Below are 26,791 nucleotides of genomic sequence, written 5' to 3'. Positions count from 1 at the left end.
TCATTCCCAGAAGTACCAATTAGTTGGCAGTGCTTGGAGGGAGAGCGATTGTTCTGAGGGCACCTATGGGTATTGTGTTCCTGCGCCTCCACAAGTCTAATTATATACACGCTAGAAATCAACTCACAGCTACATATTTACATAAAAATGTAGCCTTTGCATTCTCATTTCTGAAGATTGTTTAGTTAATTATTGTTATGCCAGGGACATTAGTCTGTCTTTTACAAAAATCCAGAAACGTATTCCAGCTGCGTGACTCCCAGAACAAACAAAGAAAACATTTGGTATTCCAGCAGAAGAGCATACCCCTGACCACATACACGGGAGAGCTGGAAAGCGAAGAAGAGGCAAGTAAGGTGGAGCTCCCACCTTTAATGCTACCCTTGTTCAGCTGGAGGCAATTTATGGATGATAAAGGACTTTGTGAACCCGTAATGTGATTTTCTCCCCTTAAAAGAGCTTCTTATGGAGCATCACAGATTGTCTTCATCTCCTCACTAGCTTCCTTTTTCACATTTCTTTAACATCCACTTTAAAGAGCTGTTTTGACTTTAAAACAATGCTTACTTAATGTACCGTGTACAATATCCATGGCTAAGTTATTACATGAAAATGAATACTAAACTTAAAGTGTTTTAATCATGACCTGAATGCCACCAGCAAAAAAGGTCAGAGTTTAAGAATCTTTTTCTAATTTTACACCAGTAGTATTGAAAAGAGGGAATTTTTGCGGAGACAAAGACAAAATGAAGCATTTAATTCTTTGAACTTATGCTGAGCACCAGTCCTTCACTTTTCTTCCATCATTTTGGGGAAGACAGCTTCTGGGGAGATGCTTCATCAAACTGTTTAGTTTCCACTCCTTTATTCTGTTCAGATGAGCTTTAGGTAACTGTGATGTGTTGTGCCCAGGTTTATGTGTGCAATACCAAATCATTTTCCAAATCATTGGTACATATAACTTTCAGCTGATTGCACTGCACATGGCTGACTGATACCTGAAGATGTTGGTTGTACTGGCACAGATTTCCCAAGAGGGCTTTGGTAAAACTGTGATTTCCCACATCACCTATGAAATTTCAAGCTGCACTGTAGAAATTAAAACTGTGTCAGACCAAGTCAGCTTTAACTTTTTTTTTTTTTTTTTTTTTTTTTGGTCATTTTGAAAAGTACAAGATAAAGTACTTCTGAGATGCATTCAGTTCTAACAATGAAGCCACAAACCATAGGTTTCCAGCTGGACCACTGATGACTGTATGTTATACCCTCTGCTCAACTTAAAATTATTCTTCCCATTGAGAAGAAAAACACTGACAACACTGACTGACAGAGCAAACAATTGAGATACAGTTTTCCAAGGCAACTTACTGCCTTCTGGTCCAGTTGTCCATGACAGTGCCCCAGCAGTGAAGAGGATGTCCATCCACAATCGGACTGTGGTGCTGATTGACATAGACTGGGTAGTTTCATACAGTGCCATGAGGTGGATCATCCTTTAGGAAATGAAGCCACAGAGAGCAAGGTCAGAGAGTAAAAAGGAGCCTGGATCTTAACTTGTGCCAAGTAACAGCAATTTGATAATGACAAAACTAATGTCAGCTTTCAGTAATTTCTTCTAAAGCTTTAAGGTAGGATGCTGACATTTATGGCTTACCTGCTGTCTCTGGAAAGGACACTGTAGAAAACAGTGTGGGTCAGTGAATTAATTTAAAAGAGTGCTATGTAACACTGACTTGTATTCCTAGTCCTTACACTGACTTTGTCATGACCTTGAATTTTACAGGGGTAGAAGCTAATATGTTTTATTGTATGGTATTGAAAGATTAGGATTTCTTGTTTAAGGTGATAAACTGTAACTTACTTGACCATAAGGGCAACCTTGAACTAGATTATTCTCTTCATCACCACTGTACTGAATTTAGCATTTTATTTTTGCATGGTGATTTGCAGTGATTTTGTTTAAAAAAGATGCAATCCCTATCTTAAATTGTTCACATTTAAGGATAGTCTTAGAAAATGTTGAAGCTGAAAGGATTACAGTACTTCTGAAGACGCTAACTAAACATCTCAAACTAAGGAGAGGGAGGTGATTTTCATCCTACATGAACTTTCTTAAAAACATTCTGTTTTGAAGGCTAGTGTGCAGGATTCAAAGTTTAAGTTGTTATTACTTCCTCCTTATACTTCTCTTGCATTTCATTTTTTTTTTCCCTTTTGAACAGTGCATAGAAGAAAAGCCTGCATTTAAATTGAAATAACCTTGTAATTTCAGACTATATATTGTGTTACCATGTATGTGATAACTGGGTACCTTGTATCATATATGAGGCTTGGTGTGTTCCAAACATTTATACTGACAAACATTCTTCTCCTATCCACTGGGTAATACAACTCTTACATCAGTACATCCTGCAGAAAAGAAGCTGAGGATAGGTGATATTAATTCTCAGACACAGTCAAAAGTCAGTGAATGCATTGCATATAGAATCACTTGAAAAATCAATGGAATGAAAAGTCTATGTAATAAGAATATTTTAAACTAAATGCAGTGTATCTTTACTGTCCAGTGTTTGAATGAAATTACAGCTCTTACTGTGACATGACCTTAGGCAATGGACACTCCTGGGGAATGAACTTTCTTTTAGTTGTTTTTTCTTTTTGTTATCCTTTGCTTGATCCTAACTCAATCCTTAATACAAAGAACATATAGTAAGAACTAACAGAATAATTCAGTGTTTCACACTCTGGGATACTTCAAGGCTTTCCTGGTAATTTGCAGAAGTACCAATGGAAAGATGCTCCTGTGCGTGGTCTCATCCCATGTGCCAATCTGCAGAACAAAGAAAGAAGCATCCCTGTATTTAACCCAGAACCATTCATAATGTTCCCTTCTGAATTATTTTGGGGATGGATTCTGATTCTTTCCTTACATTTTTCAGTTTTACAGGAGATTCAAAGTTAGCTTCTAGCATGCGCTATGTGGAGACCCAGTCCATGCAGATTGGAGCTTCGTATATGATACAGTTCAACTTGGTGATGGGCTGCGGTCAGGCGTTTACTCCTCATATGGACAACCAGGTGAAACTGGACTACTCCACCAACCATGGCCTCACGTGGCATCTTGTTCAGGAGGTGAGGCTGGCAGCAAGGACCTTTGCTTTCCATAAAGTCTGCTTATACAAAGATTATCTGAAATATACTTGTGGCATTGAACAAAGGAGGATGTTTTCCTCATTCCCCTTTCTATAAACAAATTCTCAGTTGGAATCAGTCAAAATGACTAATAGAAGTATTTAAACTGGGGGTTTTTTTGATATTTGGAAGAAAGTTATCTGAGAGCCTGAAACACAAAACTGTGACAGGAATGGACCAAGTCTGAGAAAAGTACTGGGGCACATTTAGACAGAGCTACAGAGTAATGGCTGAGATCTTTCCTTCTCTATTGCTTTGTTTTTCAAAGCAAAATGCATCTACTGTTTCCTGGCATTTAAATGGATAGAAATTCTTTCTGCCCTTGTGCGCAGCCATTTCATAAATGGAAAGAGCATTCCTTTGGGGGATTGTAATGTAGAGCCTTTCATCTCCCATCCCTGGTTCAAACACAGTCCAGGGCCATAATGACCGGCTGTTTCCCTGTCTCTGCTAGAAGTGCAAATAGCAGTGTTGGCTGCTATTTCCCCGTGTGGCTCAGCCCTGTCTCAGCACAAATGCGAATAGCGCGTTTGGCCATAATTTGGGCTTTTGTTTTCCCTCTTAGATGGCAAGCTGGACTTTCCCTGGCCTCAGGGTGAACTAACCAAGGACCTCCGGCTGCCTCAGAGCAGGTTCAGAGGGTGTCAGGGAACTTGCCCTGGTGCCTTTTCTCTGCCTGCTCTGTAGGTTCACAGAGGGATTTGGAAGTCCAGTCCCACATCTTTTATGAGCAATGAAAGCATCATCCTGTCACCTTTTGTCATGTTGTGTTTCGCCACATTTACTTTGGTGGGCAGAGTAGAGAAATGACAATAACCGAATTTTTAAACTTTGCAAATCCAAGTAATGCTTTCTTACATTAAAAGAATTCAGAAAAAGCTATAAATACTGTATTTCAAATGATGTTCATGTCTTTTATACCTAGCAGGCATCATCATGGTGTCCAAGAATAGTTCCTAGTGTTGGGTGTTTGGGGTTTGTCCTTGATACCAGTGGAAGATCAGTTGCTTTCAGATTTTAGTGCTCCTTTCCTCTCTCAGTGGAGCTGAGTTCAGAGAGAAGCCAAATCATTCTTCTCACACCACCCATGTTGCTGTGATAAAAGAGTATTAGAGAAGACTATTTGTAGTATATTTCAAGGATGTAATCTGGCAAATACACAAAACACTAATTAAAATGTTTGAAAGTTTTGTTTGCTTCACACGTGCTGATCAGATCCTATTTTATAAGATCTTTTAGGGGAGATGAATCAATGAAAAATGTTTGAAGACTACTGGGAAGGAAATTAAGGTTTTAGAAAATCTACTGAAAAAAAATGGAATAAGCTATCAGATTTTCATTTAATATTATTAGATATTTGAGCAATAATTTTCTCTGTAAAATAATATATTCTGCCCTTCTTCATATTTAGTATATAACTATTGCTATATAATTTGACTACATTAATATTATTAATTGTTTTAACATAGAGTATCAATGCTTTATTACTAGTTTCATAGGAGTCAAAGTATGCTACTTGCATAGGCAAGCGTCTGTCCCAAAGGTCCCCCTTGTGCCTGGCACTCTACATGGGGATGAGCACAGCAGGGAACAGCGAAAGACTCTCGGAGAGGTGGGGACGGTCAGGAGGAGCTGTGCTGGGGCAGTAGTGGCAGAAGGGACTCTCTGAATGAGTAGCTAGAAAAGGAACACACAGGCTGGTATAACATTCAAGCACTTTACTAATACCTCATCAAAAACATAGCTCAGAAGTTTTGGGTCCTGTTCTAGCAATATATAAGTAAATGAATGGAATATTGCAGGAAAATGGAGTAACAGGGGAAGGACACGTCTACAAAACTGTAAGAGGCTGGGAAAATGGAATGTGTTTATATTTAATATAAGAATGTGATAATGATCAGATCTTCTGAAAAGAGAAAAGAAAGTTTTAGGAAGAGACCTCTCTAGGAATCTGAGTTGAATACAGGAGGGATCATAGAAGCAGGAAAGAGGAATTTACACCACTTTCTGTAGGTGGCAAAGTTAATACAGCTGCAGACCATAGTAAAAGCCTCTGGAGGCAACTTCAGTAGACCGTGTTTGAGTGTTCCGACATGGCTCTGGCCATTCCTACCGCTGCTCCCCACTGCAGATGGAGGGAGTGGGGGGAGCCAGCATCCCCAGGCCTCACAAGTAGTTCTCTAAAATGACTGGTATAACGGTCTGGAGGTCACTTTCATAGACTTATTCCTCGGTGGCCTTGTAGAATTTCTCCATAGTCAGCACTAGATACTGGGGTGAGAACAGTAAAAAAATGAGCTAGACATCCTCATGGAGGAAAATAAAAGATAGTAGTCACTAATGCCAAACATACCTGTTTAAATGAGTCATATGGTTTTCTCCTGTCCTGAGTTGTACTGCTGATAGTTTTCTGAGAAATTTTTTGGATCATGCCAGGATTTTTCTGCTTCTGGGTCTTTTGATGCAGCATCTGGACCCAGGCAAGCTGCTGGTTCCATAAATGTTTAACCCTTGCTTCTGTTCCCAATTCTGCCTCAACATTAAAACTGGCGTTGAAATATTTTACTTCAAGGAATGTCTTCCCAGTATGCCAAGCTGTCAGGAGTTTACATCAGCAAGTATTTACCACTCCAGTGAATTTACTCAGTGGAGGAGAATCACTGTCCTTTTACCACAGAAGACCTGGTGAGCATTTGTTTCTTTTTTTTTTTTTTTTTGGGGGGGGGAGGGTGGGTAGATAGTTCATCTACTTTTATATTGCTATGACAGGGATCAAGTCCTCTGTAGATTATACTCAGGCTGGGGGGGAGGGGGGTACCAGAGTACCAGGGCTGAGGCAGTTGCAGGTATTTAACATAAAATGCCTTCCTTACATAATTAGAGAGTGAACTGTTGGTGAAGTCACCCAAAACTATTGTTTAGCATTGTTTTTAATACAAACTGTGACTCTTCTAATAAAGTTCAGACCTTTTCAAAAATAGTGGTGCTTGTCTGTAAATGGCCCACTGGAGGAAGGCTTTATTTGGATTGTTAATTTTTATTTTGCACATTCCTTATTGTTTACATCTTCAGACCACAGCCTTGTATAAACAATAACTAATGATTCATTTCTGGGAATTTTTTAGCTCTTGTTTCTTTTTATAGCATGTCTTCAAAAATAACATTCTCTTCTGCAAAAAACAGCAACAAAAATTATCAGAAAGCCCTACTGTATTCATTTTATTTTAATCAAACTTGTTTTGCCTGCCCTAACATTTTTATTTAACTAGATTATTCCTTCCATTGTTTATTTTAAAAGCTTTATTATAACATACAAATAAAAAGTTGTCATAGATCTCAATAATCTTAAGGGCTTCTTTCATTTGATAATTAAAGTACTCCAATTAGAGTTACACCTTGCTTATGTTTGACCTGCATCCATCACAGCAATTTCAATGAGAGCTTGCTCAGATTAAGTTATCACTGTATTTCCCTGTCCTTCATCATTTTTCTGCACTTTCCACTGTCTCAACACAACCTATTTCTATCAACCACCTCACGATGATACCGTCTTTCAACACACTTGCCATTTTTACTGTAAAGAAGATATTAAGAGTTTCATATTTCCAGGCAAAACATCAGGGGCAAATATTGAATCCTTAAAGTGTATCAGGTCAGATAATATCAAAGGCACAAGTCAGTCTATAAATAGCTGCTTTGTAGTTAGATTATAATGTATTAAATCCTACATGCCATTATGTGCCACCAGCTGTAAAAACTGTGGCTCACATAGGCACTTAGGAGTTTAAAAAGTATCTACAATTTTGCAGGATATACTTCAAAGTAGGCTGTTATTTTTAAACTTATTTATAAGATATATATTGTACTCAAAGTTATTATTATACACTATATGGTTAATGTTAATACCAATGTTGTGGGCTTTTTTTTTCTTTAGGATCTAATAATTTTCCTCAGCATATGAGGTGACAGAAGCAAATAATTCCATTTTAATTTAGGAGACTGTAGGGAGAAATTATGATGAAAAATAGCCGGGTTCCTATTTTATGCTGTGCACAAATCATAAATATTTCACACTCTATCTTGTATCTGAAGGGATTCCCGGCTGTTAGCAGAATTTTGTTTGTAATTAAGGTACAAATTACCACTGAACGTTACTTTGCTCTTCATAAAACACTTTTTCAGTATGACTGTGTTGTGCTGCAGAGTAATCAGGGTGAAAAGGAAGGATGGCTGCCTGTTCCCCGCCAAAAGCAATCCAACAGACCAGGCGCATCTCAGCTGCTTTCCCTCTTTTTTCCCTCCTTTCCACCAGCAAGGAGCAGACCAAGGACTCAGTCGCTCCTTTGGGTTGAGGCTGGGAGGGGATTTTTTTTCTCATTTTCAAAGCACACGTACTAACAGAGGGCAGGTTTCTGCCTTCACAAACCTGGGGGTTACTGGTGAACACTCAATGTGCAGAGCTCCTCCATCAACGCGCCCACACAGAGGGCACCGTCCCAGGGGCCTGGTGGCGAACATGGTCCATAGGCCTCTTCTTCGGGGCACCCTCCCTCCCTGTCCTCTCCCTTCCCCACCCACACTCCACCGCAACAACCACCCATGGGTGAAAACTTAGTAAAGGCCACAAAAACCAGTGCAGAGGGGGAGAGGTAGGCCTTCTGCCTTCCCAAAACCAGGGCAAGCGGAAGAGGGTTCTGAGGCCCTTCCTTCTGGTTCAGGCCCACAAGACAAGGGCCCCCATGTACGCAGCCCGCCTTGTGCTTGCTGCTCAGGGAAACAAAGCGCCTAAACGAGGAGCAGGGCCTGAGTCTTGTTAGCCTTGCTCTGGCCCTCATTAGCCTCGACGTACCCTCACACCCCTGCACAGCCCTGCTAGGACTGCCAGAGCTCTCATCCCTGCATGCACAGCTCTTTGCTGAGGGTTCGCACCTCGGGTGCCTCGCTAGCGTCAGGCTGCGTTACTGTGCTGGTGCAGCCAGGAAATTGGTCGTAACAGCACCTATTTCTCTTGTAAAACTTTCGGGGCGTGCTGGTATTTCTGCACACCTGTAGATGTTCTGCATCTGGCACGCGTGAGTATACAATGTCCCTGTGTTAGGTGAGATTCAGGGTGTTAGGAAATCTGCTGCAACGGTGAGACTTGTGCTGGAGGAATGAAATGTATGCACCTGCTTGCTGAAATTGTATTGTACTTGAACCGAACATTTCCAACACTGATGAAAATTAATTTCAGTTTTATGGGAGGCATTTACATATGAACAGGCCTTAATGAGATACAAGCAGCTGTCAGTTGCTGACTTCATAAACAAATCAACACCTAATGACTGAATGAGAGTTTCAGGATAATTGGGTAAATGTAATTATGGTAACTCAGAAGGTAGCAAATATAATTTTGCCAGCTACAAATTTGCATTAGATCGTTAGCTTTTTTAATATCAGGAGAGAAGAAAATTATTTTATTTTAAATCACATATCTGAAAAATTTTATAACACAAAGAACATCGTTTCACTCACAATACATCTGGGACTCACCATGATTTCCTTGTGCTTATGTAAAATGTCACACAACAACAGTGACTTTTATTTGACATCAACCTGACTTAGATATAATGTCATCAGGAAACCAGATTGCCTTCCAGTAGCATCAAAAAAAAAAAAAAAAAAAAAAAAAAAAGGAAAGAAATACAAGGAACTGGGGAGGTTTATTTTGCTTGTAATAAAATGCTTTCATAACTCCTCGATATTGCACTTCCCATTTGAATAGGTGTCCAAATGGTGACTATCAAGAAAGCCAGTATTTTATCACTGAGAATGCAGCTGACACTCAGCTCCTTATTCTCTTTTGTCAATTTACATGGCTTTTTTAAATTGTTGATTACCATTTTTAACAACATAATCCTCTTAAGCTGTTGTTACCTTGAGGTGCAGCGCAGCCTTGGAAAGCTTTCAAAAACAGTGAGCAGGACGGGCTTTTCAGCAGTGTTGCTTTTGCAATTGCGAATTCAGCCTAACACGAGTTTCCCCTTGCCTGGAGAGGAATCTGAATCCGTGAGAGCTTTTGCTGCCTGCAGCCGTGTGACGGTGGCCCCGCTTTCCACATGCCCCCTGCGAGCTCCCCGCTGGGTGGGAAGGCGAGGGCAGCTCGGGGGCCGCGGGATTCCCGCAGCAGTGAAGCTGTCCCAAGGGGAGAGATCTCTTCGTCTGCAGCTAAAAATAACCCTGCCCGCTAGGATGTGGCTCCCCGGGGACCATCCCCAGCCGTCTGGCTGATGCGCACACCTCCGTTTTAGCCGCATGTTCATCTCCAGGTGGCAACGCCACTCCTCCCTGCCTCCCCTCCCCTTAAATGAGGGAAACAATCTCCTGCCACCGCTGCATTCATCTGGGGGAGCTTCTAAGGAACAAGTGGAGCCGAGCTCACCCTTAGCTTGACATGCAGCCAACATCTGAGACTCGAGGAGGAAGACGGAGCCGCCCCAGCAGCACCGTGGCTCTGTGCTCTGCGCCTTGCAAGGTGGCAGTCCCCTACCAGCGAGCAGCTCCCTGCAGCAGGAGGGGGACGACGAGCATGTCCAGGGAAACACTTTACTCAGGTGAAAGCCACACGACCCCAGCTCAGGCTGCTGGCCCTGGTGTCAGCTCTGCACCTTGCAGCGTGGGGCCAGCCCTGGGAACAGCCCCACAGCGGTGCTTCACGGGGCTCTTCCCAGTAGGGTCTCAGCTGCAGCGTTCCCCTGGGCACAGAGGTGTACCTTGTTATTACCCCTGGGTGGGCTTTCCCCACTGTTTGTGTAGGGCGGGTGTGAGCTTAGTGCCCCAAAACCAGCTGTGATGCACCTACACAGCCACCCGCAGGGACGTTGGCACCCGGCAGTGGCTGGTGAAATGCCATCGATGCCACACCAACAGCACCGGGAATGGTGCTCAGGGGGCACCACCACTTGTTGGGCACCAAGGGACTTCCACAGGATGTCCACGCTGCCCCCATATCACTGTAAATCACCCCCAATTTGCTGTAAACACCCCTGGGGCTGCAGTCACACAACCCACCTCTACCCACATACCTTCACTAACAAAAACCCGAGGAGCCCGGCTGCGATGCTCTCCCTCCTGTCACCTGGACAAACAACCTGATAAAATTTTATTGTGCTGGGAAGTCATGGGGGTTTTTTTGCCTGCTATAAAACCTTTCTTTGGTTTCACTATTGTTACTTTCCTCAGTGCGTATGAAAGTTAACACCAGTCATTACCATTTTTCTGAAGCACAACCTCTGTCAGGGTTCTCGGCGGTGCCATTGATGCTCTGCAGCAAACATGAACACCACCACCACGGTGATGTACTGGCTTCAGAGCACTGTGAAAATAAACAGTGAATAATTGTAGTGAATATTGACTGTCCATTGTGCCTATGCAAGCTTAGGAAGTACTTCGTGTGCAGATTACTGACATTGTGCACTTTTAATGGATAATTCATAGCTCTTGTGATGTAGCCCATCAATATATTATATCCTGAGGGAGTATTTAATCAGCAGATCTGCCCCCACAGATTAGCTCTGCATGCTGGAAAATGCTTACAGTATTTTCAATATCAAGCAGATACTTAAAACAGACAACAAGGGTCATTTCAATTAAAAATCAAGCCTTTAGGCAGCTTCACTTGTTTTTTAAAGAAATTAAAAATTGCTATTCTAAAAATTTCTCCAAGAATGTACTAAAATAATTTTTGTATGCTTGTAATATGCAACTGGATGGTTAACTGCGCTGCTGTACTATTCATTTTAGCTGCACAGGCCACTTCTATATGTTTTTCCACTTCCATACATGTGAGCAGGTAGCTCAGTCACCTTTACTATATTCATTTTAACAGGTCATTCTACTTTTTTTTTTTTTTTTTGAGAGGGGGTCTTAAATTAAAGTAACAACATTATATCCCATGCCATCATACCATAGCCATATGGCTCAGAAAAAAACTAGGAAAGAAGCTCCCACTTCTTGTAGCAACCTCTTGCTTCTCATCCTCAGCCCACCCAGCTGGCCCTTGGCCAGGCACAGGTCTGTCCCGGTTTAACATCTGATTTTTAATTCTCTTCAGTCAGCCTTGCTTTCCCTGTCCATCCCCTCCACAGCTCCACAAGCCAGCCTCAGGGCCCACGTTGCCCCCACCACCCCTTTATTCCCAGACCTGTCACACAGCCAGCACAGCCCCTTTTGCTCCAGCACAATGAATGATTTCCCATCTTTGTTTCACTTCATGTGCAATATTTTTTTCTTACTCTCATTCTGGCACAAGCATGAACCTACCAGCTGGGAGCTGCTCCTAGCCAATGCCTGTAACCTGTTGGATGCTCACAGGTTGGCAGGACAGCGTGAATGGCTCAACGGCAACAAAAATTACTCTTCTCATGATTCAGTTTCTTCTCTGGCCTTGTTTTTTGAGGGTGGTAGATGTCAGGCTGGGTTTGGCTACTGGAGTCACTCAGCATGGAAAATGTCAATATCACATTGGACAATCTCCTAGAGGGCCAACATCAAGCACTTTTTTAATAGATAATGTTACCTGACTCCACTATAATAAAGAAAAATAAAGCTGTTGAAGAGAAAGTATTTAACTAGAAAGAAGAAACTAGAGCAAGGTTTTCTACTTGAGGAATATTACAAATATCCAGAGCTTAGTTATATATAGGCAAATAATCTAATCCGATGATTCCCTACCACAAACCTTGGGTGTTATGGATTTTGTATGAGTAGTTGGCCAAGAGCAAGCTATTTGCAGTGTGGAAAAAAATAGGTGCTATGAAATAAGATCTTTGTCAAAAACTGGTGATTGTAATGTCACCAGTGATATGTAAGCAAAATCTAGTTTAGAATCATCCTGACAAAAAGAAATTTCTGTATCCAATAAAAAACAGTCAACTGTTGTTGAATGGAAATAGCCACTATTCAAAGGGGAGAAATACTTACATGCAAGAACTTTAATTTCATAGAATTTTTTTTATAATAAATATCAGAAGAAAGCTTTTTACACAACTTATAGCCTGTTAACTGTGACCAAAAATATAAAAAACAAAGTCACAACCTAAATCCATATTTCTAATTTTGCATCCTGTCACCCTCGCAGAATGGCACACAGTAAAAATCCGATAGTATTCATTGGTAGGTTTATCTTAAAATAATGTACAAAGTCCCTGCAACACCTCTGCATCCTTCCTCAGAAATGTCATTAATGACTGGAAAGTCCATTATACAGCCCTGTGCAGCAAGTGGCATCATCTGGAAAGTTCATTTACAAAAATTTGTCTTTGGTTGTATCAGTCTTTGCAGGCTGGGCTGTGATTGTGATAGCAACTTACTTTATTTCTTGTAGTTGCATTTTATCTTTTTTCATACAGTTCTGTAAAGAATCACAAATTAAAACATTGTTGTTGGTTTTAAGGTCCAGCGCCACACGTTTCCGCTGGAGTCAGTGCTACTACACAGCCCAAGACGAATGGGCCTTAGACAACATCTACATTGGGCAGCAGTGTCCCAACATGTGCAGCGGACATGGCTGGTGCGACCATGGTGTTTGCAGGTATAAAGCATTTGCCAGTTCCTCTTAAAAATGGTCTCCTGACACTTCAGGTATCCTATTATTTTGCATAATTTTTTTTTTTTTTTTTTGCTGTTGTTCTTATTTTTAGATTAAACATTACAAAATAAAATCACTATGGGGAGTTAGACCATTCAAGCAATATTAACAGCCAGTTGCTTCACACCTCTCTGTCAGAGAATCCATACCCTTGGCAGATCCAGGCATTGGAAGAGCTTTCAGTGGCACAGGGCTGCCCTGCTGCAGGTGTCCTGGTGGCCCCTCCAGCCCTTTGCACAAGGACCCAGGGACCAGCTCAGTGCTGGAGCTGTTTCACTGGGTCAGAAGGACACCAAGGACCAGCTCAGCACTGCTTGGCAGCCGCTGTCAGGTCGAGTGCAATACCAAGGGCACAGACTATTGCCCGCCAGCTTCAAACTTTCTGGACACCACAGGGTTTTTCTAGAAAAAAGATACAGCTTTTTTCCATTATCCAGTTATTCTAGTTTGTTTCCAGGATCCAAAATTCCAATCCCAGAATGATTTGTTATTTCTTATCTAATTTTAAAAGGTCAGTGTACCACCTTAAGTAATTGTCAGTGTCAAATAAAGTCTTTAAAAGCTTTTTATGTTTATGCTTCCTTCCAGGTGCGACTCGGGGTTTCGGGGTACTGAATGTCAGCCTGAAAATCCCCTTCCTTCAACTGTCATGTCTGATTTTGAGAACACAGACAGCCTGAAGACAGAGTGGCAGGAAATTATTGGGGGAGAGATTGTCAAGCCTGAAGAAGGCTGTGGGGTCATCTCATCTGGCTCCTCGCTCTACTTCAACAAGGTACTAATGAAGGATGGGAGACTGAGAAAGGCACATGGTGTGGGTTTGAATGGAGCATGATGTGGTTACATGGCAAAGAAAAGGAAGGTGGCAGAAAGCAGCACACAGTATGACAAGAGCATTAAACAGTGCAGCTGTCCTCTGCAGGTAAAGAACAAAGCAATCAAAAGAGATAGGAAGGGACGCGTGCCTTATGTATTCAAGAAATACCAGCTGTAATGGAAGGAAGTAAATTGCCAATGTGCTGGGAAGTGTGTACATTCATACCATCTTAATTGTGCATTTTCTGTTTTGAGACTTGGCTCTTTCTCAGCAATCCCCAGCTCTCATTTGTTTATTCTATACTGTTCCGGGCAAGGGATGGAGAAAGGTTGGCTTTCCAGGGGACAGGCAGCTTAATTTGAGGTCACAGGACCAAAACTAGTGAAAAAACAACCCCTCCAGACTTTTAGAAAGTGGTTAGCCTGTAGGAGGATACTCTTTTGTATAACTTGGATGCTTTGCAGACAAAAATAATAGAGCAGGAAAGAGAGATAGGGAATTCTGCTAATTGATAGCAATTATAACTAAAATTAAAAGAGATTTTTATGACCAGATGTAAGATTATGGGTTGTAATCACAGATATTTTTTTTTTTTTTTGGTAATTGTTGCTCCTCGGGTCTAATACTGGGTTTTGTGTTGTTCTTAATTGAAAAGAAGAGTATAAATGCAGCTATGTGCTTCTCTTTTAAAGGTTTGATCAAACTGCCACTGCTGTCATGAAAGCCAGATTAGTCCCAGAAGAATAACCTAATATGCAACGCTGTGTAATTGTGTGTTGTTTACTTCATTACAAAAATCTAATCCATCAAATAATTTTCAGCACTCCTACATAGTCTCACATCCAGCTCCCCTGGAAATGCAGCTCTGCACTGAAAATTTCATGATAGACCAATCAGTATAACCAGCTAATTGTGATAATTGGATTTTTTTATATAATTGTCTTCTCTGTTAGATGTTTTTCCTTCTGGCTCGGTTCCTTATGCCAAGTTTCTCAAAGTAGTTTGCTAAATTAGAATTAACCTGCTATGATCTTTCTTCTGATTTCTGCTAAGGAAGAGTGAAAAACTCATTTAGAAATTCTTGGCTTCTTTCTATTGATCTCTAGGGGTTAGGTTATCATTCATTTCTTGAGTAGTAGCAGTCTGTGTGCCATAAACAGAAGGTGGTTTATTTAATTTCTGTTTAGATCTTTTTCAAGATGTCTAGTGGCCATGCTGGTAGAAATAAAAAATTATTTTTATAGTTGCCCAACAGTTCTGTATTGTTTTGGGAGCTCACATTCACAGGCTCGATTTCTTTGCATTTGCTCAAATAGCCACTTTTTATTTGAATGTCTAATGTTTACTGCCATCATCAATTACTGCTACCAGAATTAATGTTGGCTTTGTTCTGCCGACCCTCTATCTTTTGGTTTACAAATCATTTTAATCAATTGTAGGTGTGTTTGCAATACAGAGCTCTTTCAATTAGCCTTTGCAATTCCTCTGAGGTTTTATGTCACTCGTACCCTTTCTCAATTAACCTGGTTCTGTGGTTAACCCTTTGGCAGGCAGAGCTGCTGTGGGGTGTAGATATGGAAAACCTACCTGGAATAGTGTTTTACAGCCAGAGCTTGATCCATTGCAGGGCAGAATGTTTGGTATCCTCAGCCAGCCAGGACACACCTGCCCATGGGACAACAAAGGTGTTTGCATCTTTATCATCCATTACTAGTTTGGTTTGATGATGATAATTTCAAATTCCTGTGGGTCTCCAAAAGAAGCTGTGAAAACAAACTACCAAGAGATGATCAGTGTCACCTTGGCCAGTATTAGCTATGTGGGGTTGCACCGGAAAGCTCAGGGCTGCACCCAAAACTGAGCCCATCTCACAGCACCATCCAGGAGGGGTTTACTCAGCTGGGGATAAACCAACAAATAAACCAAAACAGCAGGCGTAATTCAATATGACTGTACCCTAAGTGAGTTTTTTGAGGGTCAAAGGAGTCTTCACTGGTTTTAGTTGTCATTGGTGGTGTAAACTAACTGAGTTTTATACCCACAAGCACTCAGTTTCCAGAAATTAGTCTGGCAGTGTGATGTGGCCTATTTGGTACAGTCTACAAATGAGCTATGGATCCAGGCTGTAACACCAGCAAAGCAGAATGTTCTGAGAAGGAAAGCAAGAGATGTCTGTGCTGAGTTTACCCTGAACTGGGTAGGAAGACAAAAGACAAATTCATCTATTATCTTATTAAAAGACATAGATGATATTTTTAAATCTCAGCTCATAAATCTTGGTACTTCTGTCCAGCTAGATCATGCCACTTGCTTATCTCAAATTTGTCTGGAAATTTGTCAGGACGATCATGGATGTACAAGTGACAGAGAGGGAAAAACATAAATTTTACTTAAAACATAAGCATAATTTCATAACTTAGCCCAGGTTTTTCTTTTTGATACCTTTTTTGCTTGAAGATGGTCAGGAACCCATGATCTTTTAGAGAATTAAAAACACTAGGCGTGTTGCCAGTTCTGCTCCATTTTGGGGGGGCGGTGCCAGGTTGCAGCTACTTTTAATGAATGCAGACGTATGATCCCTGTGTCCCCTCTCCAGCTGCATGTATTTGGCTTTGCCCTACCTATGACAGCTTGTGGTGGCACGGCATTGTGCTGGGGCAGGGCTCTGCTAGGCATGGGGCACGCAGGTCACCTCTGTGGGGACAGTGCTCTCGCCTCGTCTCCTGCCTCACTGTGGGCGGCTTCATATCACATATCAGCATCTTGTAGGCTTGCTGATGTGCAAGCCCACAAGCTCAGCTTCAAGCAGCAGGGCACACAGGGAAGAGGGGAGCAGGATCACTCCAAATACAATAAAAGGCCTTTAAATCTTAAAGCTTTTTTTAGGTGAATATGCTCTGTCTTCCTTTGCCAACATGCACAGAGTGACCATGTTACCCACAGGTTGATGTCCAAGAGCTGTTTTCTGCTAGAACTCAAAAACATCCTTGGAAAGACTGTTCACTAAATTTTATGAGGCTATTTTCTCTCTCAGCTGTGCTCAGGCAAAACTGAAACCAAATCCACAGGTTTTAGCTGAGATACTCCTGATTTACAACACTTACTAGGAAAAGAGCGTAGTTTTGTGTAGGAACAAATCCTACTCAGGTGAGGCATGAAGAAAAAATGCCCCTCCCTTGTTCTTGTGTAGAAGATGGGCTTTAAGCAATAGCTATTACAGGGGTTATAATTTCAGATGATTGGACAACCCTACACAGTGCAAGATTTGGCTGGGGAAATGAGGCATCAGAAATGTCTTTTTACTGCTTTATGCTTTATCATTAAAAAGTAGAATACTTAAAAACTTAGCCCCAGTTGGTTCAGGATACCTAAGGTCTGCTCTTTGTCTTCCAAAGGTACTTGGCACCGTGAAGGAATGAGAAGAAATAGTTGTGTTGAAATTGTGTTGTGAAGTTGAACTGTATGTTGAAATGTACTAATAAAACTGCTTGTGGGATCACACCAAGAGTGATTAAGACATAAAGGATGGCCAAGCACAATCATTGCCTGAAAGACCAAAAAATGTCATGTTAACACACAATTTGATGTCCTCCGTGTTGCGCAATTTTCTGTGCAATGTTATCTGTGCTTGACTTTAAATACACCTCTTCATAGTGAAGGTGTCATATTGAAGGCAAATAGCATCCTGGCTTGTATCAGGAATAGCATGGCCAGCAGGAGCTGGGAAGTGATCGGCCCCCTGTACCTGGCATTGCTGAGACTGCACCTTGAATACTGTGTTCCGTTTTGGGCCCCTCACTACAAGAAAAACATTGAGGTGCTGGAGCATGTCCAAAGAACGGCAACAAAGCTGATGAAGGGTCCAGAACACAAGTCTTATGAGGAGCAGCTGGGAGTGGTAGCACCTGCACATTGGAGTTAGACCCTGTGTGACAGTGAAAATATAATATTCCTAATTTAGAAGAAATTGTGCATTTGCTAACCAGGGTATGGTATAAGCATTTTATTTCCATATTTCTACTCACTGCAGCATTTACTATTGTAATTATTTTTTAAAAGTTCACTCATTATCTAAGAAGGAGGTGTCCCGATTAGAACAGCTGATGATGAGGTGTCTGGCCTGACTTAGCTCAACTAAACACCTGGTCCAGCAGGGACAGGATCTACAGACAGGGCAGATATCCCCAGGTAAGACTCCCATCCTGTTTTATTCAAGATGGAAGAGACTAAGAGAACATCTCAAGTGCATCCCGCATAGTCACCTAACACACAACACACATGTACTCATTTTCTTTCCATTGTCTGAAACAGCACCCATCGTGCCACAGGTTGATTATTCAAACTGGGACAGAGTTCACAGTGAATGTTTCTTCTGTAAGCCCCAGAGAAACCACGTGTCTGCAGGACACATTTGCACGTATTTCTTAAAAGGTGCTCTTTATCTTCAGCACAGCATAGGCAGCATTTGAATCAGCTGCTAATGATCTGAAGCACTTTGTAAGTTAAAATCAACATTCAGTAGAGACTAATAAATTAACAGTGTATGTTTCTCATTGCCCTGGGGTTACAGCAACTAATGAATTTTTTTTTTTTTTTTTAATAAAAAAGAATGAGGACCACATTGTTGGTTATTTTCTTTTTGTCAGAATTTATACACTGAGGTATATAAAATGCTACCTCTTTACCAGGACACTTTTTTTTTAAAGCTCACTCATGTCCACCCAAAAGTACTGAGGGAGCTGGCAGAGGAGCTCACCAAGCCACTTTCCATCATCTATCAGCAGTCCTGGTTAACAGGGGAGGTCCTTGATGACTGGAGGCTTGCCAACGTGACGCCCATCTACAAGAAGGGCTGGAAGGAGGACCCGGGAAACTACAGGCCTGTCAGCCTGACCTCAGTGCCGGGAAAAATTATGGAGAGGTTCATACTGAGTGAACTCAACAGGCAAGTGCAGGTCAGCCAGGGGATCAGGCCCAGTCAGCATGGGTTCATGAAAGGCAGGTCCTGCTTGACCAACCTGATCTCCTTCTATGACCTGGTGACCCGCCTGGTAGATGATGGAAAAGCTGTGGATGTCATTTACCTGGACTTTAGCAAAGCTTTTGACACCGTCTCCCATAATATTCTCCTTGGGAAGCTGGCAGCTCATGGCTTGGATGGGCGTACTCTTTGCCGGGTAAAAAACTGGTTGGGTGGCCAAGCCCAGAGAGCAGTGGTAAATGGAGTTAAGTCCAGTTGGCGGCCGGTCATGAGCGGTGTTCCCCAGGGCTCTGTTTTGGGGCCAGCCTTGTTCAATATCTTTATCAATGATCTGGATGAGGGGATTGAGTGCACCCTCAGTAAGTTTGCAGATGACACCGGGTTGGGTGGGAGTGTCGATCTGCTGGAGGGTAGGATGGCCCTGCAGAGGGACCTGGACAGGCTGGACCGATGGCCCCAGGCCAACTGTATGAGGTTCAACAAGGCCAAGTGCTGGGTCCTGCACTTGGGTCACAACAACCCCATGCAACGCTACAGGCTTGGGGAAGAGTGGCTGGAAAGCTGCCTGGCCGAAAAGGACCTGGGGGTGTTGGTTGACAGCCGGCTGAACATGAGCCAGCAGTGTGCCCAGGTGGCCAAGAAGGCCAACAGCATCCTGGCTTGTATCAGGAATGCTGTGGCCAGCAGGAGCCGGGAGGTGATTGTCCCCCTGTACGCGGCACTGGTGAGGCCGCACCTGGAATACTGTGTCCAGTTCTGGGCCCCTCAATACAAGAAAGACATTGAGGTGCTGGAGCGTGTTCAGAGAAGGGCAACGGAGCTGGTGAAGGGTCTGGAGCACAGGCCTTATGAGGAGCAGCTGAGGGAACTGGGGTTGTTTAGCCTGGAGGAGGCTGAGGGGAGACCTTATCGCTCTCTACAACTACCTGAAAGGAGGTTGTAGTGAGGTGGGTGTTGGTCTCTTCTCCCAAGTAACAAGCAACAGAACAAGAGGAAATGGCCTCAAGTTGCTCCAGGTGAGGTTTAGACTGGATATTAGGAAAAATTTCTTTACGGAAAGGGTGGTCAAGTATTGGAACAGGCTGCCCAGGGAAGCCGTTGAGTCCCCATCCCTGGAAGTATTTAAAAGCCGTGCAGATGTGGTGCTTAGGGACATGGTTTAGTGGTGGACTTGGCAGTGTTAGGTTAATGGCCGGACTCAATGATCTTAAAGGTCTTTTCCAACCTAAATAATTCTATGATTCTATATTTAATATTATTTTTCCCCCTTTGATCTTTGTATTGTAGGCTGGAAAAAGACAGTTGGTAAGCTGGGATTTGGACACCACTTGGGTGGATTTTGTCCAGTTTTACATCCAGATAGGAGGAGACAGTTCTTCATGCAATAAACCAGACAGCAGAGAAGAAGGTGTGCTTCTGCAGTACAGCAATAATGGCGGCATCAACTGGCAGCTACTAGCAGAAATGTATTTCTCTGACTTCAGCAAACCCAGGTATAATTTTGGTCTAAATTAAATCCATACTGCATCAGCCCTTTAAAAATCAGCTTTAAAAAACCCTATTTCTCAATTTATGAAAACATGAATAATAATTTCAAGTTTTAATGCTTAAAAGCCATCATTTATGTGGAAGATTTTCCAGGCTGCCACAGTAAACTCCTGTCACTAGGAAGGAAAAATCTAATGAAAGTGGGCCTCAAAAAAACTAAAGTAAAACATAAAGTTTCCAATCATTCACCTCCCCTGTGAAACATGACTAAAATGCTAATATGTGCAAAAGATTAGCAAGCAAATACAGAACTTGCCCAACAGTGGTATAGATATCTGCCATCTCCTCTGACTCTGGTTTCAGGTCTAATAAACATGTATTAATATCACATACAAAAAAACCTCCTTTAAAGAAATGTTTAAGGAGAAGAAATCATGTTCAGCATTTCAAATTTGCTGTAAGATAGCTTGTCAGTGAAAATTTTAATTGCATTTGTCTGCATAGGTATTAACATGATTTCTATTACCTGTAGTTCATGCCTTTCAATATGTAAATAATTTTATCTTCCCATCTTGTCATTTTGAACAGCATTTTCAGAATGACTTCTGTAACTCAGCAAACTGTCCTTTTCTAAAGGTGATACATGCACTTGGAAGTATAAAACCATTGAAGTTTGTTTAGTCTCTGCTTTGTCAAAATTACAAGACACATCCAACAAAAAAAATACATACTGAAACCTTCATCATTGGACCATCCAATATATTATGTTTAGACAAAACATTTGCCCCTCTGGGTAACGAAGAGTGATGGTCCTTATTGAATATAGCTATGGATATTTATTTTTCTGCTGCTTCAAATGTGGTCCAGATCTCATTTTCCAATTCCTTATTTTCCAACACATAAATCTAGGAATCCTCTGGTAAAGAAGGTTCCCTGTAGCCCTGAACAATTCCTCCACCTCTCTCTGCCTAACCAGGAAGTGAAGCGGGGTCCGTGGTACAAAATAGCACATGGTATAAAGAAAGAGTACAGAAAGGAATATATGCACAAATGCGTATATGTAAGGTGTCTGAAATAGGACTGAACAAGTAACTATTTATTGTACTTTTTAACATAAGTATGATTAGGTTTGAATGTTTAACTTTTATTTAACATCATCTTTGTAAGGGGTTTCCTAAGTTGAACATAAAGCAAACTATCTGAAAAGACCTAAAGTTCTTTTATGAAGATTCATATATAGGAGGACTGAAATATTTTTATTCACAGCAGAAAACTCTGCTACATAATCTATGGCATTGTAATAGAAGGATGCTTTTGTCTACAAATAGGACCAACCCGCAGAAGAGAATGAGAAATTAATTTTGCCAGCATATTTCACTGTTACTTGCTGGCACCAGAAGAATGTTAAGATTTGCTGAACATGGATCAGCTGAACAGTTTAATTCAAAGCTGAAGAGTTCAAATCAGTTCCTTATTGTGCTAGACAATATAGTAACAGAGAGTAAAAAATAGCCATTGTCTTAAAGAGTTTACATTCTCCACAGACAAGAAGGACAAAGAAAGCTTCTTGATATGCAGTGTATAAATAGGTATCCAGATCATAGAGGATTTCTGAGGACTTCTACATGTAAGATAGATACTGGCTTTCTTGCCTCTTTTCCCTGCCCAGTGGTATTTCTCCCATTTCTCTACAAACTGTGTTTCCTAAAGTTATTCTGAATTTCTGTTCTTCAGATTTGTCTATCTGGAGCTGCCAGCTGCAGCCAAGACACCTTGCACAAGGTTTCGCTGGTGGCAGCCCGTGTTTTCAGGGGAAGGGTATGATCAGTGGGCCATCGATGACATCATCATTTTGTCAGAGAAGCAGAAGCACATCATTCCTGTTGTTAATCCCACTTTACCACAGGTAATAAGCAAGAGTAGGCTGTGGGCATCCCCATGAAACAGGAACCATCCTCTCTGTTAGTAGACTGTTCTTTTAATGAAATTTTCTATGAAAATATAGGGTGTATTTAAAGAAACAGCTGTAGTGTTTGCAGCTGTGTCTCTCTGTGTGGGAATAACCTGGGTCTTATCACAAAACCATCAGGCTCCTAATCTTTGCGACAGAGGGTGTAATGTATCTCCTCAAAAAGTCAAGACAGAAATTTTGGAAATTACAGTTTTTTGAAAATACAAATTGCAAAATGTGAAAGTTGATAATTTTGGAAATTATTCTGAAGTCACACTGCAAGGTGGTAGTACTAGTTGTTGTTTTTCTTTTCATTTCTAACAGAACTTTTATGAAAAGCCAGCATTTGATTACCCTATGAACCAGCTGAGCATATGGTTAATGTTGGCCAACGAAGGGATGACCAAAAATGAAAGTTTCTGCTCTGCCACCCCCTCTGCCATGCTCTTTGGTAAATCAGATGGGGATCGGTTTGCAGTGACTCGAGATTTAACTCTGAAGCCTGGATACGTCCTGCAGTTCAAGGTATTCCTTAAACATAAATCCCTGCAGAATGTCAGTACAACTTCCCTTAGTTAATACTTGCAAGATGTCACTGGGGCCACAGTTCAAAACAAGGTGATATCGCTGCATAAAAAAATGTGAAGAGCACAAGTATGAATTCATACAGCATAAAATACCATGCTGCTTTCTAAAAGGATAGCCAAAACCTTGGTGCAGAAGAGCTTTTTTACCCCTCTGGAGAAATTTTAAAGCTTGTTGTTCCTCAGTGCTTTTCAGAAGTGGGTTGGAGTAACTTGTTATATTCGAGTTGGTACTAGGAAATGCTACTGCACTGTCAAGGGAAGAAGGATTTATCCCATCTGGGGCTCCATGACTACAAAAGCTCCAATGTGGTTTGTGTAAATTTTTTGTATTTTAAACTATTTAAGGACTTACAAGCTGCTCTGTACTCCAGTGTGGGGTTTTCATATAATTTACTTTTATTGTGTCAATGAATATAGGCTCCAATTAACATTCTCTTCTTTAAAGGGCTTACAAAAATTTCAGTGGTCTGACAATACATCAGAATATGGGCTCCAAAGAAAGTGTATTTGCTTTGACAAGCTCTTGTTTCTGAACCCTAATCAAAATTTTATTGAGTTTATAATGAAATCCCATTGGTGAATTCTGGAGGTTGGTTGCAATGCAATTTTAATGAGCTCACCACAAATACATGGTCCTTACATAATTGGTGGATACAGACACTGAATAATTTACAAGTGGAATTATTAAAGAGATCAGATGTTTACAGGCAGCTTTTCAAATATAATTCCCAGAGTTCTATAAATAGGAAAGTTAGTTAGAAATAATGGGATTTGTAAAATAATCTCATTTAATTTAAAAGTTATGCTAATGAAAAGCTATACAAACTGAGGGATTGCAGTACAATTTCTGAGTTAGTATTGCTTGTAGTTTTAGACTTTAAACTGTCTAAAAACCCCAAATATTTCAATATATAAATACCATTTAGCCTGAAAAAGATGTTGTTTGCCTCTTAACCACTTTCCCCTACTTCAGTGACTGTCTCCATTCTGTAGGTTTGATGATCAACAGCATATCAAAAATTGGTTAGTCTGAAAAAGCAATACTTAAAAATATTTCATACACCTTCCATCTCTGAAACACTTGGCAATGTAACAAAAATATACAAAACATAAACACCATGTATCAGAGAACAGTGAGTTCTTCTTTATAAAGTCTATTATTTAAGGCCTGAATTTATACTCGTCTCTTTTTTGGAAAACTTTTAAACTGTCCTGCACATAAATGTGTTAGTCCTATTTGCATGCTTTAATTTTAAACATATGGTTAAATGCTTTCCTGAGCTTGTGGAATTTCCATTTTAAATAGCTGCCTGGAATAATTTTACATTGATAAACTCAAAGACAGTAATTTGTCAAAATTATTTCTTTTTAAATGAATGATTTTGTTTTACATTTTATATTCTACAGCTCAAGTAGAATTTCTGCAGTAAGATACTGAAAACTAATATTTTTCTGATCGCTTGATAAATGAAACTGAAAACTTCAAATCAGCAGTTGATTTTTGCCTTGGTTACATTCTCATTTCACATTTTAATATGCATTTTCCTACTTTGTCCAATTTTGCTCTGTTCTGGGGGCCCAAACTGCAGCGCCAGCTCCCAGACAACGTTCCTGTGAGGTCAATGACTGGGCTGTGGCCAGGGCTCGCAGCCCAGGGCAGGGGACCTGGGAGTCAGGCTGGCCTTCTGTGCACATTGGAGTGGGCTGCAGATGGAGGGGGGGGACAGCTCCTCTCACTCCTTCGGGGCATGAAGGTGCCTGTGCACAGTTTGCTGTTTGTGGCCTGCTATGCACCAGGACCTTTGAAAAGTTCTTCACACAGTTTGGTGTGCTGAACCCTGCAACCTCAATGAAGGGATAGTGGGAATTTTTACTGAGAAATGTCATATATGTGCAGGAAACGGACTCCAAGCATCAGTCACTGTTTGCCAGCAGGGTTCAAAGCAAGACTTCAGAGAGCTAAGCCTCCCAAACCAAAAAATCAAAGGTGATTTGCAGCCAATAAATACCAATAACAACACTCTTATCTGTTGCTCTGCTTTTTTGCAGCTGAACATTGGTTGCACTAACCAGTACAGCAGCTCTGCTCCCGTTCTGCTTCAGTACTCGCACGATGCTGGGCTATTCTGGTCCCTCGTGAAGGAGGGTTGCTACCCTGCGTCTCCAGGCACAAAAGGCTGCGAGGGAAGCTCCCGGGAGCTGAGTGAGCCGACCGTGTATCACACAGGAGACTTTGAGGACTGGACAAGAATTACTATTGTTATCCCCAGGTCGCTTGCAGCCAGGTACTGTATATTGTAAACCAGTGATGCCAGTGGTATCCATGCATTAGCTGCCTCTTCTTTGATGATACACTCAGAAAAAGTTGCAAGCTGTGGATAAAAGCAGCATTAAAAATCAGCAAATCTGGGAAAAATATACTGTGCTCTCCAAAACAGGGAGAAGCTTTCCATTTTAAAGGTGTCAGAATGGTCTATAAAATTAAATTACAAAGCAACAAGGAACCCAGAACATTTTAATTTTACATCAATCTCTTCATCATGGTGCTGTCTTTATGCATATCAGTTAGGTCAGAGGCACCAGCAAGAGAGGGATAAGTCTCTTGAATCAAATAAGCCACTTGAACAGGATTAATTTTACAGTTACCAATGGACAAAGAAATCCTAGAAGGGTATTTGAGCTGCTGCGTAATGTGCTGTGTCATTGAAGGTGGCCGGGACAGCTGAAGTCAAAGGAGGGAGGAATGACAGGTGTGCTCCTCTGCGAGCACGACCTCAGCATCAGGTCAGTACAGATGAGAAAACATCAGATGATGGAAGACGCAAATAAGCCTTGAAATCATGAGGCTTTTCTCGATCTTATTTGGATTTGGCTGAAGTTTCTCGCTCCCCTTGCTCACTGTCTTACACAGTCAGTAAACCGCCCTGGTCTGATTTGCTGCCTGCACAAAGTGCTGCCAGCACAGCCCGCAGCCGCCCCCCCCCCGAGCCCCTGGCCGTGCCCCTGCTGCCTCCTGCCTCTCCCCTCTGAGGCAGCGGCTCTAGGGCTGCCCTTGGGTTTCAGCTTCATCCTCCTGCTGTGGGCTCCTCATCCTCAAGCCCCAGCACAGATTTTGAGTATGTGGCATATTGTGTAGCAGGGGAGCCGGTGTCTTTGCTGCAAGGAGCTGAAATAGCAGCATGTACCGTAACAAGTTTGTCTTTTCTACAGTAATTAGCCAATAAAAGCAGGTGCCAAATTGCACAGATCTGACACCAGCTGATTTGATTTACCCAAAACAAGCAGTGCAGAATCAATAGCAGCAATCTGTTTGGCATTATGTTCAGTAATGTGATCAGGAATAAGAAGCTCATGCTAATACATTAAAAATGAAAGTATTGCAAGTACGATGAGAGTCTCAGCATTGTGGGTTGCTTTGGAAATCATGGTTCGCGGGCTGTCCACAGAGCATCCCATTTCATCAGTTGGTACAAAGCACTAGAACAATGATCACCTACTTACCAAATCCCAGCGTGCAGCAGAAAGAAAGGAATCGGTTTATTACAAGGAGGATCTTAGTTAATCCATTGGATTGGCAATGAGATTTCAAATTTGTTCCCCCCTCTGGAGCTCCTATAAAATGATTCAGCTAAAAGTTAAAGGCTGAAAATTAAAAAACAAAATATATTTTCTTCCATACATTTCCTATGCTGTGGGTCAGTTGGAGTAACTTAGTGTAGGCTTGCTGAAGTCCCCAGAGCAGATTCAGTTATACAAGCTAAGGATTAGATCACTGTTTTCCAGGAATTTCATGTTACCATCCAAGAATAAAAACTTTGTATTTCTGTCCACATGTCCTGTAGAACACATTATTTGCCATTATTTTTATAAAGTGGATGATTTTTCTTGTATCCAAATTACTTGAAGTTTTTTACTCAAAATTATATGATCCTGTGATAAACTCTGCATCACTGCCATTATATAAGTGCCGTAAGAAATGGAGTTCTGGGATTTTAAAATGTAATTAGCAGTTTGGGTTGAACTGAGTAGTGAAAGGCATCTTCAGAGTCATGTCTAATCATTCTCTTTGGCTGATAAAACCATGTATCTGTTCTTTGCATCACACTGGTGGATACGAGCCAGAGAAGTCAAAATACATTAAAAAAAA

At 41.4% G+C, this 26,791-nt stretch overlaps 1 protein-coding gene across 1 annotated transcript in view; it reads left to right on the top strand.

The window, feature by feature from the left end:
* RELN (reelin) overlaps positions 1 to 26,791 on the top strand; it is a 304,962-nt gene that overhangs the window by 210,898 nt on the left and 67,273 nt on the right. Inside the window, exons 21-28 of the mRNA XM_075728102.1 lie at positions 2,940 to 3,132; positions 5,765 to 5,877; positions 12,626 to 12,763; positions 13,409 to 13,595; positions 19,906 to 20,111; positions 21,841 to 22,012; positions 22,382 to 22,582; positions 24,694 to 24,929. Of these exons, the coding sequence (XP_075584217.1) occupies positions 2,940 to 3,132; positions 5,765 to 5,877; positions 12,626 to 12,763; positions 13,409 to 13,595; positions 19,906 to 20,111; positions 21,841 to 22,012; positions 22,382 to 22,582; positions 24,694 to 24,929 (1,446 nt within the window). The remainder of the gene's footprint in view (positions 1 to 2,939; positions 3,133 to 5,764; positions 5,878 to 12,625; positions 12,764 to 13,408; positions 13,596 to 19,905; positions 20,112 to 21,840; positions 22,013 to 22,381; positions 22,583 to 24,693; positions 24,930 to 26,791) is intronic.

Source organism: Pelecanus crispus, chromosome 1 (assembly GCF_030463565.1).
Source record: "Pelecanus crispus isolate bPelCri1 chromosome 1, bPelCri1.pri, whole genome shotgun sequence".
Taxonomy (NCBI): domain Eukaryota; kingdom Metazoa; phylum Chordata; class Aves; order Pelecaniformes; family Pelecanidae; genus Pelecanus; species Pelecanus crispus.
The sequence above is the reverse complement of the archived record's forward strand: the minus strand, read 5'-3'. Positions and strand labels throughout refer to the sequence as shown.